The following is a 22,253-nucleotide window of genomic DNA, read 5'->3' on the forward strand; positions in this document are numbered from 1 at the left end:
GGAGGGGTGGTGTACTGGGGGAGGGGAGGGGTGGTGTACTGGGGGAGGGGAGGGGCGGTGGTGTACTGGGGGAGGGGAGGGGCGGTGGTGTACTGGGGGAGGGGAGGGGAGGGGCGGTGGTGTACTGGGGGAGGGGATGGGGAATGGTGTACTGGGGGAGGGGGATGGTGGGGAATGGGGGGTGGTGTTCTGGGTGGGGGGGGGGAGGAATGGTGGGGGGGGGAGGAATGGTGGGGGGGGGGGAGGAATGGTGGGAGGGGGGGGGGAGGAATGGTGGGGGGGGGGGAGGAATGGTGGGAGGGGGGGGGGGAGGAATGGTGGGAGGGGGGGGGGGAGGAATGGTGGGAGGGGGGGGGGGGAGGAATGGTGGTGGGATATATTTTGTGGTCGACCAAATATATTTTGTGCTCTGATTGAATATAGACTGTAAATCAGAACTCAACACGTATAAATAAAAAGGAACTGAGTGCAAATATATATTTATTTTAAATTATCAGTTAGAGCTGGATGGGAAGGTCAATACAAATTTATCAAAAACTGGATGGGATACTTGAACTTCCAACCTCGCAGAGCAGACGTGCCCCCAATACACCACCTGCTTTGGAATTCTGGCCGAGTTTTTACGTCATATCTTGTATTTTGTCCCGATCACGATCTCGATCTCGATTAATCATGTCAAAGTAACAAAAAAAATTACCGCTGATGAATACGGGTAAATCACCAATGTGTTTCTTCGGTTAGCTTTAAATATATAAACAACATGTAAAACAGCCTCCTCACTCTCTGCAGACCTGGACAAAATCACAGACTGGTCAAACAAGTGGAACACGTCTTTCAATCCTGACAAATCTCACACTCTCACTATGTCTCTCCGAAACGACCGACTGGACAACCCTCCAATCTACTTTCTCAACAATCCTCTCCAAGAAGTTCTGTCGCTTAAGCTTTTGGGTCTCACTATCTGCCATGATCTTTCCTGGGAAAACCACATTTCCAAGCTGGCCTCCAAAGCCAGTCGCCGACTGGGCATCCGCCGTCGTGCGGAGTCCTTCCTTGGCACACCTGAGCTCCTCACCACATACAAGGCTTTCACCCGCAGCCCAATGGAATACTGTTCCCCCCTCTGGGCTGGTGCTCCTGCCTCACACCTAGCTCGGCTTCATGCTCTTGAAACCAAAGCTTTCAGAATCATTCGAATCTCCTGCGATGAAGCTAACTCCGAGGGCCTTTCACTTACTCACTGCAGGCAGGTCGGTGGTCTTTCTGTCTTCTACCGACTCCTCTCCGGCCTTGCTCCCCCAGCTCTCTCTGTGCTCTGTCCCCCTAATATTCCTACAGGTCGCACAAGATCTGCCACCAACCCTCTTATGGTTAAACTGCCAAAATCAAGACTCTCTGCTCACCTTCACTCCTCTTTTCTACCGCCTCTGGAACAAACTCCCTCACTCTCTTCAATCCCACTCCTCCCTCCAGGTCTTTAAAACAGCTGTTCACCACCATCTCTTATCTTCCCCCATCCAAAACCTTGATCTTTTCTACCCCTGCTAATTCACCCCAGATCCACTTTTTTGAAATTCCAACTTCTTACCTGGAAGTCCTTGCTGTTTCCATATGCTTTACACCTCTCTCACCTCCCCCCAAGCCCTCCCCCTCCCACATTTCTTTTGATGTCCCTGCTCTCAAATGTTGTGTTCTCAAATGACTCGATCTTGTGTATAAAAAAAATAAGAAAATAAAAATAAAAAACATGATGGAATATGTTAAAGAAAAATTTGAAGAGGACGTTTCGGTCACAAATATACATACATAACCACATTGAATTATAATAAAACATTTTTGCTTCATTATAATAAAAAAGATCATTGAAACTTGAATAAGCCTATTAATTACATACTGTAGAAACCTGAGTACGTTGATTAATTGTGTCCAATTAAAACCAGAGTACGTCTATTAATTACATACTGTTAAAACCAGAGTACGTCTATTAATTACATACTGTTAAAACCAGAGTCCATCTATTAATTACATACCATTGAAACTTGACTGAGTACATCTTTTTTTTTTTTCTTCTTCTTTTTTGTATACATAATCGAGGCTCGTGAAAGAGCTAACATTTGTCACACAAACAAATCAAACAGACAAACAAACAAAGTATATAAAAAGTGGAGCGGTAGACAAGATGGGGAGAGAAGGGGAAGCACATAAAAACAACATTTGAGAGCACGGACATCGGGAATGTGTGGGAGGGAATTACTCTTTGGAATTACTCTTTATAATTACTCTTCAGAATTACTCTTCAGCATTACTCTTTAGAATTACTCTTTAGAATTACTCTTTGGAATTACTCTTCAGAATTACTCATCGGAATTACTCTTTGGAATTACTCTTCAGAATTACTCTTTGGAATTACTCTTTATAATTACTCTTCAGAATTTCTCTTCAGAATTACTCTTTAGAATTACTCTTTAGAATTACTCTTTGGAATTACTCTTCAGAATTACTCATCGGAATTACTCTTTGGAATTACTCTTGAGAATTACTCTTGAGAATTACTCTTTGGAATTACTCTTTAGAATTACTCTTTAGAATTACTCGTTGGAATTACTCTTTGGAATTACTCTTTGGAATTACTCTTTGGAATTACTCTTTGGAATTACTCTTTGGAATGACTTTGGAATTACACTTTGGAATTACTCTTTGGAATTACTCTTTGGAATTACTCTTTGGAATTACTCTTTGGAATTACTCTTTGGAATTACTCTTTGGAATTACTCTTTGGAATTACTCTTTGGAATTACTCTTTGGAATTACTCTTTGGAATTACTCTTTGGAATTACTCTTTAGAATTACTCTTTGGAATTACTCTTTGGAATTATTCTTTGGAATTACTCTTTGGAATTACTCTTTGGAATTACTCTTTAGAATTACTCTTTGGAATTACTCTTTAGAATTACTCTTTGGAATTACTCTTTGGAATTATTCTTTGGAATTACTCTTTGGAATTACTCTTTGGAATTACTCTTTAGAATTACTCTTTGGAATTACTCTTTGGAATTACTCTTTAGAATTACTCTTTGGAATTACTCTTTGGAATTATTCTTTGGAATTACTCTTTGGAATTACTCTTTAGAATTACTCTTTAGAATTACTCTTTGGAATTACTCTTTAGAATTACTCTTTGGAATTATTCTTTGGAATTACTCTTTGGAATTACTCTTTAGAATTACTCTTTAGAATTACTCTTTGGAATTACTCTTTGGAATTACTCTTTGGAATTACTCTTTAGAATTACTCTTTGGAATTACTCTTTGGAATTATTCTTTGGAATTACTCTTTGGAATTACTCTTTAGAATTACTCTTTAGAATTACTCTTTGGAATTACTCTTTAGAATTACTCTTTGGAATTATTCTTTGGAATTACTCTTTGGAATTACTCTTTAGAATTACTCTTTAGAATTACTCTTTGGAATTATTCTTTGGAATTACTCTTTGGAATTACTCTTTAGAATTACTCTTTAGAATTACTCTTTGGAATTACTCTTTAGAATTACTCTTTGGAATTACTCTTTGGAATTACTCTTTGGAATTACTCTTTAGAATTACTCTTTAGAATTACTCTTTGGAATTACTCTTTGGAATTACTCTTTGGAATTACTCTTTAGAATTACTCTTTGGAATTACTCTTTGGAATTACTCTTTGGAATTACTCTTTGGAATTACTCTTTGGACTTACTCTTTGGAATTACTCTTTGGAATTACTCTTTGGAATTACTCTTTAGAATTACTCTTTAGAATTACTCTTTAGAATTACTCTTTGGAATTACTCTTTGGAATTACTCTTTGGAATTACTCTTTGGAATTACTCTTTAGAATTACTCTTTAGAATTACTTTTTGGAATTACTCTTTAGAATTACTCTTTAGAATTACTCTTTAGAATTACTCTTTAGAATTACTCTTTAGAATTACTCTTTGGAATTACTCTTCACTCATCGGAATTACTCTTTGGAATTACTCTTCAGAATTACTCTTTAGAATTACTCTTTGGAATTACTCTTTGGAATTACTCTTTAGAATTACTCTTTAGAATTACTCTTTAGAATTACTCTTTGGAATTACTCTTCAGAATTACTCATCGGAATTACTCTTTGGAATTATTCTTCAGAATTACTCTTGAGAATTACTCTTTGGAATTACTCTTTGGAATTACTCTTTAGAATTACTCTTTAGAATTACTCTTTAGAATTACTCGTTGGAATTACTCTTTGGAATTACTCTTTGGAATTACTCTTTGGAATTACTCTTTGGAATGACTTTGGAATTACACTTTGGAATTACTCTTTAGAATTACTCTTTGGAATTACTCTTTGGAATTACTCTTTCGAATTACTCTTTGGAATTACTCTTTGGAATTACTCTTTGGAATTACTCTTTGGAATTACTCTTTGGAATTACTCTTTGGAATTACTCTTTAGAATTACTCTTTAGAATTACTCTTTGGAATTACTCTTTGGAATTATTCTTTGGAATTACTCTTTGGAATTACTCTTTGGAATTACTCTTTGGAATTACTCTTTGGAATTACTCTTTGGAATTACTCTTTAGAATTACTCTTTGGAATTACTCTTTGGAATTACTCTTTGGAATTACTCTTTGGAATTACTCTTTGGAATTACTCTTTGGAATTACTCTTTGGAATTACTCTTTGGAATTACTCTTTGGAATTACTCTTTAGAATTACTCTTTAGAATTACTCTTTAGAATTACTCTTTAGAATTACTCTTTGGAATTACTCTTTGGAATTACTCTTTGGAATTACTCTTTAGAATTACTCTTTAGAATTACTTTTTGGAATTACTCTTTAGAATTACTCTTTAGAATTACTCTTTAGAATTACTCTTTAGAATTACTTTTTGGAATTACTCTTTAGAATTACTCTTTGGAATTACTCTTTGGAATTACTCTTTGGAATTACTCTTTGGAATTACTCTTTAGAATTACTCTTCAGAATTACTCTTTAGAATTACTCTTTGGAATTACTCTTTGGAATTACTCTTTGGAATTACTCTTTGGAATTACTCTTTGGAATTACTCTTTGGCATTACTCTTTAGAATTACTCTTTCGAGTTAAAATTCACAACACATCAAATCCTGCTGACGCATCCAGGTGACATTTTTCAACATTTATTTTGTTCTCATAACTCAGTTTCCAGAAAGCTGAACATCGTTTGTCAGACATAATTCCTCGTTAATTTTTGAATTCTTGAATTAAAAGTTTTTGAAGCTGCCAGCATATAGCTTCCTTTATTACCTCACCTTCTTCAACGGGATTCTTCTTCTTTGCAAATGCATGCATGATCTTAAATTAAGCAATCGTAGCTGCTCTAACTTTTACCTTCCTTGGGGGTCGTTTTTGGAGGGTAGTCACTTGCAATCCTCTCGTGGTGTGTGTTAAAATGGCGTTCTTTGTTGCTTCTCTTCACCACATTTACATGTCCATTACAATTTAACCACACACTCTGTTGGAGTTTAAAATATGAAAGTTATTCTTCCCACTCATCTTTAAAGTTGTCATTGAACGTTATCAACTTACTCTTTGGAGGTCCTTGCTCAAGTTCCAACATTATAAAATTTAAAAACGTATAAAATTTAAACTGCATTTAGGTGCTGTTGAATCAAGGTACTCAGTGTGGAGCAAACATCAGGAAGTTTGTATGTTTATTGCCTCTTTAAAGGTTCACCCATCATGTGACCTCAGGTGTGCTGTTGGACGGATTCCTGTCGTGTGCCGCCAGAAGCGGAACAGCTGACTGTGCTCGGGAGTGGAATGAAGATTGAGGAGCTGGAAGGATCTTCTGCAATTCTGCAGTTAAAAATAGATGATGTGTACTCTTTGGGTCTGGAAGAGGAGCAAAGGGACCAGCCGAATGGTGAGTTGTGCGATTGCCATCATATTTGATAACATCATTCATTCATGACTAAAGGGCCTATCTCATTGGCGGAGACGTCGCCGCGACTGCCGCGACTGATGAGTCGCGGCAACTCGGGCAACTCGGGCGGCTCGGGAGACCAAAAAATGGCTTGCGCTCTCACAAAGGCGACGCCAGGGCCACGTCTACGCCAGGGCGATGATATTCATCACTACTCCTTTCGCTACATTTTAAACATATTTTTGCATGTATTTATTTTAATGCAATTAAATATAAATTCAATGCAATTTAAATATACACTCACATGTAGGTAGGGGCTTCTTGATCTCCTCGAAGATGTTCTGCATATCAACAAGGAAGGTTTCAACCGCTGCTTTCTTGTATTGGTTGTCTTTGTATCTTGCATACGATTTATCGTAAAATTCCAGATGATCCTCCCAGAAATCAGCCATTGCCTCTTGATGCCCCTCTTTCCAATCATATTGTTTTCTAGTCGGATTGCCGCTGGAACCATGTTCCTCATCTTCTCTAGCATCAACTGCTGCCTCAGCATCCACAAACTGCGCTGAAGCTGCTACAACTGCTTCATCCTCCTTCTTCTTGCCCTTCCGGCCCCCACTGCCCTTGGGTGGCATGGTGGAAGGACAGTACTACTCTGGAGTTGGAGCTGTCCCCTGGCAAGACAAGATGGTGGGGCCTCTTCCAAGGCAGTACAAGGAGCAGCAGCAGTAGCAGGAACAAGTACCAAATGATGAAGACCTTGACCGGATCCTGTACCTGACTTGGACCAGGAGTGAAGGCATCTCGATGATGCCAGCACGCGCTCAGTCACGTGGTCTCTAAAGTGGGTCAAGCAGCATCAAGCAGCGTCGCGGAGACGTCGCCGCAACGTCTCCTTGGTCTCCAGCAGGTGGCGGAGACGTCGCGGAGACGTCTCCCCAGTCGCGGACAAAATTAGTCTCTGCGACGTCGCCGAAAAATCGAACATGTTTGAATTTCCCGCGACTTCCCAGAGACCCGGCTAGTCTCCAGGAGACGTCGCGGAGACGTCTCCGCAAGCAGCGGAGACTCGAGTCACCACCAGGTCGCTACCTAGTCTCCAGGCCAATGAGATAGGCCCTTAAGGTTATGATCTGAGATGGTGGTAATCAGCTGTCTTGAAGAGTTGGAGGGAAGAAAGAGATTGAAGAGAATGTGGAAGTTGGTTCCACTGTTGGTTCCACTGTTGGTTCCACTGTTGGTTCCACTGTTGGTTCCACTGTTGGTTCCACTGTTTGTTCCACAGGCGGAAGGAGTGGAGCAAGTACTGATCCTGGATTTGGGTAGTTTCACCAGAACGGGGTTTCTGGTGGACTGAGTGTTCTTGGCAGAAACCTGGGGAGAGTGGGGGGTGGGGCAGGATAATGCCATAATGTTCTTTTTGAGAGACAGAGACAGAGACAGAGACAGAGACAGAGACAGAGACAGAGACAGAGACAGAGACAGAGACAGACTGAGACTGAGACTGACTTTTACATCCTTTTATTACAAAAATATCAAAAAGTATATTTTGTAAAACGTATAAATACAACCAATTCACAAATCAGAGGTAAAAAAACAAGCAAAACCATTTTAAAGGGAACATTTACATGAAGACCATTAGTACATCAAGAAAGGGAACAGGAAAAAAATAAAATAAAGTGTTTTGCTCCTCACAAAGAAATCATATCATGCTCAAGGAGTGATCAATCTGTGATCAGCACACCATTTTGCACAGAGCAAAGCGCATTATTCAATGCCCATATACTTTTGAAGATCAATACTTTATCCATATATGTATAGAAACAAAATTCTGTTTTAATCCAGGCAAAAACGAGTCCTTTAAAACAGGCCGGGAGGTTATCTGCACATCTTGTAGGATTTTCAATTTGCATTTTCCTCGTGCGATATATTGCTTTCTTTGCCATGGCAACAAGAAAGTTCGCTAGGGCCACTTCTATTTGGTGTGTTTGAGGCAAAGCAAAAAATGAAAGAATTCAAAGTAAAGTTTAAAGAAAGCTTCATGCACATTTCATGCAGCAAACCAAATAAAGGAATCAAGTGTGCACATTCAACATAAGCATGTGACACGGTCTCAAGAGCACCACAGAAGGGACAATGGTCAGATATTTCAGAAGAAAAAACATGCAAGAGCTTTTTGGTGGGTAATACCCAATGTGCCAACCTCCACGACAGGTCGGCAGTTTTCTTTGGAATAAGTATGTGATCATAGGCTTTCCAGTTAGGTTGGAAGGGGTATTCTGTAGGCAAGCAATTGTGCCACTTCCTTGACTGCCAAGTTCCTAAGGAGGGCTGGATTGCTTTGACGCAGGCCTGGTATATTGCACGATTTTCCAGACCTACAGATCCAAAACGTATTTTTGGTAAATATTTTATTATTGTACCAGAATTCATTACAGTGGGGGTGACTTCTAAATTTGGGAAACAGAGGCCTGGCTCACAAACAATTGGGCCATCACCAGTGCGAGATATTGTTCCCAGTGCACCTTAACTTTGCGGTATACGCTAAGTATTTCACATAGCACAGCAGATATTATGCGGTTAGACCGCATGCCAACTTTATTTGCAAGTGCTGCAGCACTTAACCATCTCCTAGTCTCAATCATTAGATCAGCAACGTGATGGACACCATTCTGAACAAAATAATCAATAAAAGAGCGTTCCGTTCTTATTCTTTTGAAGAGAGAGTTGTAGAAAAGAGGCTCTCTGAAGAACATCTCTTGGGTGTAGGAAACATAATCACGGTCTACCATGAAAACACGCCAAGCATTCAAAATTATATTGTAAAATGGTGGAAGCAAGGACAGATCAATACATTTCATGTTCATTAGGAATAGACCAAATGAATAGTCTAGCATGCCAGCTTGACGGAGGAGGAGGAGAGCAGTGGACCTCCAGGCTAGGTCTGATGGACCATAGAGAAGCCGCCAGATTGAGGCGATGCCAAATGCCATAGCCCTGCATACGAGGTCCACAAGACCATGCCCGCCTTCCTCTAAGGGAAGATTCAAGATCTCTGGACGAAGCCAATGTTTTCCACTCCAGAAGAAGTTTATTATTGTCTTCTGTATATTCAGCAGAAAGCGTTCAGGAGGTGGAATGCCTTTGATTCTGTGCCACAGTATAGATGCTGCTAGGTTGTTTATGACCAGGACTCGTCCCCGGTATGAAAGCAAAGCCAGCAAACCTTTCCATTTCCGCAGCTTTTGTTCGAGAGAGTCAGGGAGACCCTCCCAATTTTTCGCTTGTGTTGCTTCATCACCGATGTAAACACCAAGGTACTTCATTCCGTTGAGGGACCAGGTGAGCTGTTTCGGGAGGACAGGCATAGGGCGCTGGCATGGGCCCATCCACATCGCCTGGCACTTGTTCCAGTTTACTAAAGCTGAAGAAGCTGAACCATAATAGTCCAAGCAATCCACCAGTTTCTTGATCTCATCACTATTATGTACGATGACGCAAATATCGTCAGCATATGCAGAGACTTTCACAGGCCTTGTGAGCAAATTTCTGCATCCGGTTAAGATGCTGCGGACTTTGATAAAAAAGAGGCTCAATGGTTAAAGAGTACAGAATACCAGATAAAGGACATCCCTGACGGATACCCCTTCCAACCTTTACAGGTGAAGTTAGCTCAGAGTTTACTCTGAGTATTGAGGAAATGCCATTATAGAGCAGTTTTACCATGGAAAGAAAAACAGGACCAAGTCCAAAACACTCTAGCACATTGAAAAGATATACATGACTTACACGGTCAAAAGCCTTCTCTTGGTCAAGCACAATCAAACCAAGATTGTCATTTTTTATTTTACACACATCCCAAAGATCTCTTAATAAAAAAATGTTATCGTGTATCTGTCGGTTAGGGATACAGAAAGACTGATCACTTTGAATCAACGACTCTAGGAGTGGGGCGATGCGTCGAGCTAGAACTTTAGAAAATATTTTATAATCTGAAGTTAGAAGAGAGATTGGACGCCAATTATCAATGAGCTGAGGGTCTCCTTTCTTGGGTAATAGACTAATGACTGCTCTACGGCAGCTCATCGGCAAGTCACCACAACGTAATGAACTATTAAAGACCTCCAATAGTTCTGGGCCTAATAAGGGCCAAAAGGATTTATAAAACTCTATTGGGAGGCCGTCCAATCCAGGAGATTTACCTGTAGGTAAAGAAGCAAGGGAAAGTGTAAGCTCTTCCAAGGAAAGTAAGGAGCCAAGCTGATCCCTTTGAGCAGCACTTAGCATGGGTAAGTCAGATGTGAAGTAACTTATTGAGCCATCGTCAACATCATTTGCCATAAACAGGTCTGAAAAGAAGTTATAGACCTCCCTCTTTATATTATCTTGTGACGTCACAGTGTTACCAGTTGAGAGCTTTAAGGTTTCAATTTGCCTTTGCTTTGATTGGTAGTCTTTTTATCAAAATGGAAGAAAAATTTGGTCGGTGCATCTAAATTATATAGCTGATCCATCCGTAGACAGACCATTGCACCTTTTGCTTGGTATTCGACTAGGCTGTTTAGTAGAGTCTTCTTTTCCATAAGCAAATGATTATTTGTTCTATTGGGGCTATTTGCCACATCAGTTTGCAACTTCATTATTTCCTTTTCTAGTGTGAACCTCTCCCTTTTTACACTGAAAGAAGAGAAGTAATTAAACTGTTGGCAAAGGACAGCGATCTGTGCCTTTGCGTAGTCCCACCACAATATCGGGGTATCAAAATTATTCTTTCTTTCTTTGAGGCCAATCCAAAACACTTTGAAAGCTTCACAAAAAGCAGCATTTTCCAGCAACATGACATTGAACTTCCAAAGAGAGAGAGAAAGAGAGAGAGAGAGAGAGAAAGAGAGAGAAAGAGAGAGAGAGAGACAGACAGACAGACAGACACTGAGAGAGACACACACTGAGAGAGAGACACACACTGAGAGAGAGACACACACTGAGAGAGAGACACACACTGAGAGAGAGACACACACTGAGAGAGAGACACACACTGAGAGAGAGACACACACTGAGAGAGAGACACACACTGAGAGAGAGACACACACTGAGAGAGACACACACTGAGAGAGAGACAGAGAGAGACAGAGAGAGACTGAGTGTGTGAGAGACTGTGACTGACTTACGTTTGTGTCCTTTTATTATAAAAGTATAAAACCAAAGTACTCCAACTCCACTTCACATACAAATCACAACCTCATTTCCAATGCATTTGCACAAAACACCCCCCATGCCCCATAACTCTTCAATCACAAGAAGGTTCCCCATGTTTACATGATAAGCATGTTCGAGCTTTATACGTGCTGACACCATCCCGATGAAACAAAAAAAAGTGCATTTTCATTTTTTCCACTACCTAATCTGGCTTTTCTGGTTTTATAAATTGCAAGCTTAGCAATTCCAAGCAAAATATTCAAAAGAAAAATCACAGAGTTTTTCCTAGTATTACATGCAAGTCCATAAACAAATATTGTAACAGAAAAAACAATTTTGAATTTACAAAAGATTCGGCTCAGATACAGAAACAGAGATGACAATCTCTTGCACTCAATAAACGCATGATACAAATGTTCAACATTACCACAAAAAGGACATAAATTAGACACAGCAGGGTTAAACTTCTGAACTAACACCTGTGTGGCCAGGGCGTGATGGACCAGTCTCCAATTTAGGTCTCCTGTACGTCCAACAGTAGGACTCCTATACATTTCATCCCAATTTGGAGTGAGAAATGCTCCTGCAGGTAAAGACTCTTTCCACTTGTTCCTTAAGGGTGCTGCACAGCCCGGTAAGCACACCTCTAGACAAATTCTATACATTGCCCTTTTTCCCATGATGTGGAACACACTGGATTCTTCGCTGTGAGAGGAAAACACACCATGTTGTTCCTGGGCAGTGACTGAGAGTTCAGGGAAGGTTAAACGAAAGTCTACTTCTTCATTTACCCCATTCCACCCAATGTTTAAATCTAAAAAAGTCTGGGATACAATCTTTATGACCCTGCTCGCTATTCTAATTGAACGCAAGCCAATTTTTCCAGAAACAGTGCTGGCAGACAACCATCGCTTTAAGGATAGCTCCATAAGATCTCGCACTTTATTAATCCCATTGTTCGTAAAATGTTCCATAAAAGCTCGGCTGGTAGATACTTCAGCGAATAGTGAGTTTTGGAACAATGGCTCATGCACAAACCTTCTGGGATCATAAGAGATCTCCAACCGCTGCACTCCTAGAGCTTGCCAGGCGTTCAGGAGAGACCGATGAAATGCAGGGAGCCGAGCTCTGTCGACCTGTTTCAAGTCCATAAGGAAAAGTTCCCGGTCATAGTCCATTCCACCTACTTGCCTGAGCAACGTATTCGTGAGAGGACGCCAGGGCACAACCTCGCCGTACAGCAGACGTTTTATTGTCATTAGCCGAAAAGCCATTATTCGACTAGGGATGTGCACCAGGTTTTGACCACCTGAATTACGTGGTCTACACAACACATCTGGCTTAAGCCAGTGGTGGCCTCCCCAGAAGAGGTCAACTAGACCCCTCTGAATGTTGGTGATCAGAGCTTGAGGAGGCTGGAGTGCTATGATCTTATGCCATACGATTGGAAGCACCAGGTTGTTTATTATCATTACCCGTGCCTTAAGTGACAAGATATGGAGCATCCCTTTCCACTTTGATAGTTTCTGCTTAATGTTATCTAAGAAACCATCCCAGTTTTTCTTCATATAGCTTGCAGTTCCCAAATGGATGCCTAAGTATTTAAACCCATCCGTTTTCCATAACATTCCTCCTGGAAGAGTTGGGGGAACCATATGTGAAGTCTGTGACCCCGATAGGGTATCTGGGTACAGAGAAAGAGCTACACTTTTGTTCCAATTTACTCTTGCTGATGAAGCAAGTTCAAATTTGGCAAAACACCAGGATAGCTCAAAAACATCTTCCTGGTTTTTAACCACAACACACAGGTCATCTGCATATGCTGATGTAACAATTTTGGAATTGTTTGACAAGGACAAACCAGATAAAGTGGTACGAAGGAGAGCCAGTAAGGGTTCGATGGACAGTATGTACAACATGCCTGACAGTGGACAGCCCTGACGGATGCCACGCTGAAAGGGGAAAGGACGACACAGACTATTATTTACTTTTAGCAGGCATGATACATTGTTGTATAAAAGTTTTATGCAAGAAATGAATTTTTCTCCAAATCCTGCTTTCGTAAGAACTGCAAACAGAAAAGAGTGATCCACACTGTCAAAAGCTTTCTCCTGGTCAAGGAGTAATAACCCAAAAGCATGCGACGCAGTTTGACCGATAGTAATCAAGTCTCGAACCAAGAAAATACTGTCATACATGGATCGTTCAGGTATGCAATACGTTTGGTCATTCCCAACTAAGAACGAGATGACCTTTTTAAGACGCATTGCAAGCATTTTTGACACAATCTTGTAATCGGTATTTAACAATGACACAGGCCACCAGTTTGTAATCTGCTGCAAATCCCCTTTCTTGGGAAGAAGACATAAGACAGCTCTTCTGCAGCTCAAGGGCAATTCCCCCTGATTTAGGCTCTCGTGAAAAATCTCAATTAAAGCAGGACCCAGAACATTCCAAAAAACTTTGTAAAATTCAGCAGGAAGTCCGTCAATTCCGGGGGCCTTGCCGTCTTCGAGTTGTTTCACTGCTGTTGTGAGCTCCTCCAGAGAAATGTCACATTCCAGTTGGAGTTGCTGCTCTTCAGAAAGAGATGGGAGAAGTTCAATTATCTCATTTGCCATCGTTTTATCCACCATTCTTGGAGTAAACAAGTTTGAGTAAAACACTTGCAGTGAATGTTTAATGTCACTTTGGCGAGTCAGAACACCGTCGGGAGAGCGTAGACTCTGAATCTGCCGAGAAGTGTTGGCAGCCTTCTGCATTTTGAAGAAATCTTTGTTTGGAGTCTCGAGGTGTATTATGCTCATCCGCAGGTCAATCATTGCTCCCGCCGCACGCTCTTTGACCAGTTCGGCCAGCAGGGTCTTTTTTTCTATCAGCTGTTGATATTGGTCACTTCCCCAAGATGTTCCAGCTTCTTGTTCATATTTAAGTACATCTGCTTTTAGAGCACTTATCAACCCAGACGCATTACTAGTGGCATACGGGCAATATTGTTGGCAGAAAATCCGAATTTGTGACTTGGTACAGTCCCACCACTGTCGCATATTGACATAGGAACACTTTTTCTTTTCTAATCCTTCCCATATCAGTCTGAAGGCATTTTTAAAATGTTCATCTTGTAACAATTTCACATTGAAATTCCAGTGTGCACTCTTACAGCAATGACCAGGTAACATACAATCCATTGCAATCATATGGTGATCAGAAAAGCCAGATGGAGTTATACATGTTCTCTTAACCAGATTCACCATTCCTTGGTTCACGTACAATCTGTCCAGTCGACCCATGGTTAACTGGTTTTTTGCACAGCACACCCATGTATATTGACGGGTGTTTGGATTTTGTAATCGCCATACATCTCTAAGTTTGTATTTTTTCACAAGTTGTGCCAAGGACTTTGCACTGGGTGGATGTGGCTCAGGAGTGTTCCTGTCCAGTCGAGGGTTGAGTGTGCAATTATAGTCTCCCCCCATACAAATTAAACAAGTCAAATCAACAGTGCTTAAGCAATCCGCTAATTTTGGAAGAAATAGAGCCCTTTCAGCGCTGTCACTGGGGCAATACACATTAATAATGCTAACCTTTTGATTGCTGCTAATAAAATCCACCACCATCAAGAAACCCTTACAAATCTCTCTATAGTGAATCTCGGCTGGTTGAAGGCGAGGATGCAAGATTATTGCCACCCCCGCTTTAGCTTCTTCAACCGCACTGGAGAAAACATGGCACCCTTTAAACATTCTGCGCCACTCGTCTTCACAAGATTCGTTAATGTGTGTCTCTTGTAACATGAAAATATCAATCTTTTCTTTCTCAAATAGTTGTAACACCTCCAGACGCCGCATACAGCTGCGGCCTCCGTTTATGTTGAGAGACGTTACCTTCATTTATTCTTTATTAATTTTCCTCCTCTTGGACGTTCTTGGAGTTCTTTTCCTGCCTTAGTGGCACACTTCCTCAACCGCTGAAATTGAGGTTCTGATATCCCAACTTGCTGGGGTTCACGAATCATGTTTCTAGTAGTTTTTAGAAAAGCATGTAGGTTTGGGAAATAATCCTGAATTCTGACATTCCTTTTCCTGAAGGATTCATCGAGGAATTTTTTAACTTCATCTTCTGTAACTACAGTGTCCCCATCCCCATCCTCTTGGGCACAAAACCCACTACCTGACGAGGTAGAGTAGGGTTCATCAAAATCAAACGCATCATCTTTGTCATTCTCTTCCTGATGCAAACTTATTGCTGAGGCACAAATCTCCCCAGGATCAGAAACATGGATATCGTTTTCATTCATGTTTAGCTGCTCATCGTCATATGCAGCTTCCTTCTTATCATCCCTTTTATTTTGTTCGAAACGTGTAGGCTTACAGGTTTCCTCTGAGGGGCTGTCCAACTTATCTGTTTTATCATTACACCTGGCCATCCCTGCGCCCACCTCTGTGACCATTACATTAATGTCATGTAAGACATCAGGGTTATCGATATCCCCACTTGTGTCCTCCTGAGATGCGCGAGGATTCTCGATGTCTATATCACACTCAGAACCCTCAAACAGTTCGGCAAGTGGTGCAAACGAATTGCTTAGATTTAAACCCGGTGCCGGTTCAGTTTGCAATCCCACACAGGTATTCTCTACACAAGCTCCATCTTGCAAGCTCGGCGACACGTTTGACACAACAAGTACCTTACTTTGCACTGTGCTTGCATCCTTCACGACGGGACATGAATGTTTATGTCCTTTTTTACGAACCACTGTTACGAACCCTTCCATATTGTCATCCGTACAGTCCTGTACAGTAGGAGAGGGATCAACGACGTTTGTCACACCAGCAGGTAGGGAGGAGTGGTCTACTGTTTCCTGTTCACCCATTGGTTGTGGGGAGGGGTCTACCATTCCACGTATCTCAGTAGGTGAGGGGGAGGAGTCAACTGTTTCCCGATCACCATTAGGTCGTGGGGAGGAGTCTACCATATCATCCGCCCCATTAGGTGGGGAGGGAGGAGAATCTGCAATCACCTGGTCTCGATTTTCTAATGGTCTCACCAAACCGGGACAGGAACTCTTTACGTGTCCGTAAGCTCCACACCCATAGCACGTCATGACGTCCGTGGAGGCATACATTCTATAAGTATGGCCATTAATCTTTGCATGCAAAACTACATTGAGCTTTTGCACATTTTCGGGCAATATCATGTAAACGATCCTTTTAAAAGTCATCACGTGTCGAAATTCACCCCTTGCCGATTGTATCGGCACCATTGTCACTTTTGATACGATCGTACCAAACTTGCTCAATTGAGCACACAAGTCCTCACCTTTAACAAAGGGAGGGGCATTAGACACATTGACCCTCACCGCAGGTGTATCTAATGGGGAAACCACTAGAAACATGTCGGGTTCTATGAGAAGGCCTTGCTCCACAACGGAGTTCACCATGTGCACCTCCGATACAAACACAACAACTTTCTTGTTCATTCGAGAGGCTGCACGGATATTATGTGAGCCGACGCATTTTCCAATTGCTAGAAGCACTTGCTCCATCTTTACCTCACTCGGAGGGTCGCACACCAGCCCATGCTTGCGAGTGAGCGACTCGTACATGCTATTCCTCAAACAATCGTTTGCCATAGCGAACGTAAATTAAATAAATAAAGGGTGAGAAATCAAAAAAAAAGATACCAACCACAAGCAACACCGGCAAGTGGAGGTAAAAACCAAAAACTAATGGACTAGGTCCAAGAACCGTTTAGAGCAGCGAAACACCGCTGCCTGGACTAGGAAAAACACGGCAAAATGGAGGCCAGGCCTCAAACCCGGAGGTTCGAAAAGAGGCAACCGAACACCACCTACCGTGTGTGCTCTCTCCCTCTCTCTTGTCTCAACAATGAAAGGACACACAGGGGAAACTTTACAAGTATAAACAAGGACACAAGGGAGCGAAATGGGGGATAGGAAAACCAACCAACATGACAGAGAACTCACAGCTCAACATGCACAGCCACCATGCTGCCACACCCACGCATGACTCACCAACGACCAGCAGGAGCGCACGAGAGAGAGAGAGAGACAGAGACAGAGACAGAGAGACAGACAGACTTGACTTTTAAGGTCTTTTATTACAAAAGTATAAAAAAAGCACAACAAACCAAGTAATTCAATAGCAGTCAACAAAATAATTAAATCAAGGAATTAAAAAACATGACATTAATTATAATTAGAGCAGCAAAAAAAGTTCATCTCCCTCCACCTTACACAGGATTTCAGCTTTGCACCATTTTTGAACAAAGTGATCAAGCCGAGAAGTCTCTCGGTAAAAATTAAATTCAATTTTAAGGCGGGCAGACACAAGGCCTTTAAAGGCTAACAAAATACTGCATTCCGGTGAGCTTGTCCCAGAGACCCGACTCTTCCGCGTAATATATATCGCGAGTTTCGCCTCGGAAAGTAAAAAATTAACGATTTGAGAACCGACATTCTCGTTAGACACAGGCATGCAGTACACAAAAAGATAAGAAGAAAAACAAAAACCGAAATTCTGGAAGACATATTTCAGGAGTTGAAAAAGTGGAGCCAGCCTTTGGCATCCGACATATGCATGGAAAGTGTCCTCAGAGTGATGGCAAAAAGGGCAGTCATCAGATATCACGAGGTTCAGTCGTTTAAGAAACGCGTTGGAAGGCAAAGAATAGTGTGCAAGCCTCCACTGTATATCACCGGCACGTTTAGACACAGGTAACGTGTACATCGACGACCAGGTAGGAGAGGATGGAGCCCCTGCAGGTAGAAGCTCTTTCCAGTGGGTGGTCAGTGGGCTATTGGGGTTAGCAGAGATGACAACATTAAGACATTGCACGTACAAAGTAGCCTTTGCACAGGCTTGTAGAGGCTTTGTGGAAGGAGCACCAGAAAAACAAAAATCAGGGAAGTCAGGGTGCATTGTTTTTGTGTTCTGAACATCATGCAATAGAGGCCATGATAAATTAAAAGAGATGAACACTTTAACAATTGAACGAAGAAGTTGTCCAATTAGTCGGGCTGAGGTAACGTTGCATACTTCCGAAATCTGGTTGGGGGTCTGCCATCCAGAATAAGTATGATTAACAAAATCCTTGACAAGAAAAAAACCAGATTCGATAAAAGATTGAATGAGGGACCTACTTTGGCAATCATGGCAAAATAGGCTGTTGTAGAAAACGGGTTCACACATTAAATTCCAAAATTTATATGTATCCTTGTTTCGTACTGGAAGGAGGCACTGACCGGCATTCACGAGACTTCGATAAAAGGAGGGCAGCAAGGAGATGTCTATTCGCTGCAGATCGAGTAGAAAGAGCTCGGGGCCACACCTGAGCTTACCCGCTTGCTGCAACAAGCAAGAAGCCAGGGGCCGCCAAGACAGGACTTCCTTGTAGAGAAGTTGGCGCAAGGTGGTTAGTCGAAAAGCCAGTATTTTACTGGTAATGTCCACAAGTCCTTGACCTCCTTTATCCAAGGGGACACTTAGAAGATCAGCTCGGAGCCGGTGCATGCCGTTCCAGAAAAAATTAACAAGGATACGCTGCAAGTTAATGACTAGCGATTTGGGCGGTTGTAAGACAGTCATCCGATGCCAGAGTTTGGAAGCAGCCAAGTTATTAATTATCAGCACTCGACCTCTATAAGACAGTAGGCTGGACAATCTTTTCCAACAATTAAGGATATGGGCGATGTGATCAACCATCTGATCCCAGTTATTTAAGGAAAAGGTCTCATTTCATTCCACCTCATCTCATCTCATTCCACCCATAACTTTGCCCTCAACATCGACGGTTTCCCTGTATCCACCTCCCCTCACATCCGGAATCTTGGCATCATCTTTGACCAAACCCTCTCCTTCGACAAATACACTAAACAGATCACAAAGACAGCCTTCTTTCACCTGAAAAACATCGCCCGTCTCCGTCCATCCCTCTCCTCCGTGGCTGCAGAAACCCTCATCCACGCCTTCATCACTTCCCGTCTGGACTACTGCAATAGCCTCCTTTATGGTTCACCCTCAACAATCACCAATAAACTCCAATACATTCAGAACTCCGCTGCCCGTCTACTCACCCATTCCCGGACCCGTGACCACATCACCCCCGTCCTTTACAAGCTTCACTGGCTCCCCATCTCCCAGAGAATCCAGTACAAAATCCTCCTCTTGACCTACAAAGCCCTCCATAACCTGGCCCCATCCTACCTGGCTGACCTCCTCTCCAGACACACTCCCACCCGCAACCTCCGCTCTGCTGGTACCAACCTCCTGACCCCCCCCCCCCCCATCTGGACCAAATTTAGATCCTGGGGGGACAGGGCCTTCTCCATCGCTGCTCCCACCCTCTGGAACTCGCTACCTCACACCATCAGAGACTCCTCCTCACTCACCACATTCAAAACATCACTCAAGACCCACCTGTTCAACACTGCATTCAACATTTAACCCACAGCATCTAACCCCTGACTATCTCCTCTCCTTCTCCCTCCTTTGTGCTTTGAATATTTCCCTATTGATTCTTCTTTTTTTGCAATTGTTTTTATGTTTTGCTATGCATTATGTTTTGCACTCTGTCAAAGCGTCTTTGGGCTTCCTGAAAAGCGCTATATAAAATAAATGCATTATTATTATTATTATTATTTCCAAGAAACACACCGAGATGTTTAACACCATCATACCTCCACTGCAAAGCATTAGGCAGGGAAGGTGGGATAAATAACCCAGAAGGACCAAGACACAAGGCTTTACTCTTACTCCAATTGACAGTAGCAGAGGATGCCAAATTGAATTCACATAGAGCACTTGTGAGGGCAGCAATGTCAGACTGAGTGTTAACAATCACACACAAATCGTCAGCATACGCAAGCACCTTAACAGGATTAGCAAGAGGTGTCACCAAGAACCCAGAAAGTTTGTGGCGTAAGTGAATCAGCAAGGGTTCAATGGAAAGTGAATACAGGTACCCGGAAAGAGGGCAGCCTTGTCTAATGCCTCGCTGAATAGGAAAAGGTGAACATAAACTGTTGTTGATGTTCACCAAACTAAAGTTGTTGTGATACAGCAGCTTGATACAAGAAATGAAGAAGGAACCAAACCCAAACCCCTTCAAAACTTCAAGTAAATATGAATGGTCAACACTATCAAAGGCCTTTTCCTGATCTAAAAAGATCAGCTCGGTGTTAACATTCTGACAATGACGAATCGAAATCAAATCACGAACAGAAAAAATATTATCAAATATCGATCTGCCGGGAATACAATAAGACTGGTCGGGGGATACAACGTGCCCAATTAAGGTCTTTATGCGATTAGCGAGTAACTTAGACAGGATTTTGTCATCGGTACAAAGTAGAGAGATCGGGCGCCAGTTCTCAACAAGTTGAAGATCTCCCTTTTTAGGGATTAATGAAATGATGGCACGTCTGCAGCTCAAGGGAAGTTCACCAGTTTGTATGCTTTCTATGAAGATAATTAATAGACATGGTCCCAGCAAATCCCAAAAGGTGCTGTAGAATTCCACTGGCAACCCCTCTAAGCCAGGTGCCCTGCTGGTGGGCAAGGTCTTTAAAACACTAGTGAGTTTGTCCAATGTTATTTCGCCTTCAGCAGTCGAATTCTGGGTCTCAGTAAGTGTAGGCAAGGATGCAGTAAATGAATGTATATGGTTTGAGAAAGTGCGCTTGGAGGAGTAGAGGTGAGAAAAGAAAGTCTTAATAGTAAGTTTAATGTCACTTGGATCAGTCAAAATCCTTCCGCCAGCAGAACGCAAGGACAATATTTGTTTTTGTTTTTTTGAGGCAGTTTCCAGCTTGAAGAAAAGTCTGCTCGGGTTATTTAGTTGTTGCAAATGAGTCATTCTCATCCGAAGGAGTGCACCCTTTGCACGTTCGGCCAGTAATTCATTTAACAGGGCTTTCTTTTCATACAGCATCTGCTGCTGCCCATTATTACGAGAGGAGGACACTTTGTTTTGCAAGTGAAGAATTTGTGTCTTCACCAGATCTATATTTACATCGTGATCCCGAGTACTGTGTCGTGAGAAATTTTGACAAAAAACTCTAATTTGAGCTTTAGCGTTGTCCCACCACTGACGTAAACACGAGAACTCTTTATCCATCATGATGTAATGTGCCCAAAAGGCCCTAAAGGATGCAACAAATAATTTGTTTTGAAGAAGTGTTGTGTTGAACTTCCAATAAGGGCTCACCACCTTTATGAGTGGCAACTGAAAATGCATAGTGATGATGTGGTGATCAGAAAACCCAGATGGGAGAATAGAGGTGTTTAAGACGAGGTTGAGGAAATGATCAGAAACGTACAATTTATCAAGTCGAGCTAGCGACACTAAGTTGTTAGAGCAGCGACACCAAGTAAATTGTTGCTGCATCGGATGTTGCAATCTCCAAATGTCTGTCAGCTTGAATCTTGAGATTGAGCGAACGAGAGGTCTTGTACTGGCTGCATGTGGCTCAGCCCCATTCCTATCAAGGGAGGGGTTAAGTGTGCAATTGAAATCTCCTCCAAGACATAGAAAGTGGTCAGGGGGGACACCAGCAAGATACGAGTCAAGACAGTCAAAAAAGGAAGATCTTTCAGCATTTGTACTTGGTGCGTACACATTGATTATTGTGAAAAGCTGCTGACCAACAGAGAAAGTCAGCGAAGCTAAATATCCCTTCACAATTTCTTTAAAGGAAACCGAAGTCAAAGGAAGAGTTTGCTGAAAGAAGACGGCTATCCCAGCAATTGGGCTTGATAGATTGCTAAAGAACCAATGCCCTTTAAGAAACAACTCCCACTCAGCTGAAGAACCTTCAGTAGAATGAGTTTCCTGCAACAACAAGATGTCAACCTTGTTGCACTCGATTAGTTGTTTAACTTGCACTTTACAAAGAGACGTGCGACCACCGTTGATATTAAGGCTGGCAATGCGTAGTTTCATTGTGATGGGGGCACCGGCAGGACATCAGCCATGGTCTTTGAGTTCGCTCCGAGCACGACTTAGAAATTTCCTTAACCGGTGACGTTGAGGGTCTGCAACGTTGTACCGATCCGGTCTAGAAATCATTAGTCGAGCCACTTGAATGAAATCTTCTAGGACTAGAAAA

At 42.1% G+C, this 22,253-nt stretch overlaps 1 protein-coding gene across 1 annotated transcript in view; it reads left to right on the forward strand.

Annotated features, from left to right (window-relative positions):
• Positions 1-792: 792 nt before the first annotated feature.
• The window catches only part of LOC144892155 (uncharacterized), a 107,617-nt gene continuing 86,156 nt past the window's right edge, over positions 793-22,253 (forward strand). The window contains exons 1-2 of the mRNA XM_078777390.1: positions 793-1,250; positions 5,758-5,929. Of these exons, the coding sequence (XP_078633516.1) occupies positions 864-1,250; positions 5,758-5,929 (559 nt within the window). The 5' untranslated portion in view covers positions 793-863. The remainder of the gene's footprint in view (positions 1,251-5,757; positions 5,930-22,253) is intronic.

This window comes from Myxine glutinosa, chromosome 5, assembly GCF_964187855.1.
Source record: "Myxine glutinosa chromosome 5, kmMyxGlut1.1, whole genome shotgun sequence".
In the NCBI taxonomy this organism is placed as follows: Eukaryota; Metazoa; Chordata; class Myxini; order Myxiniformes; family Myxinidae; genus Myxine; species Myxine glutinosa.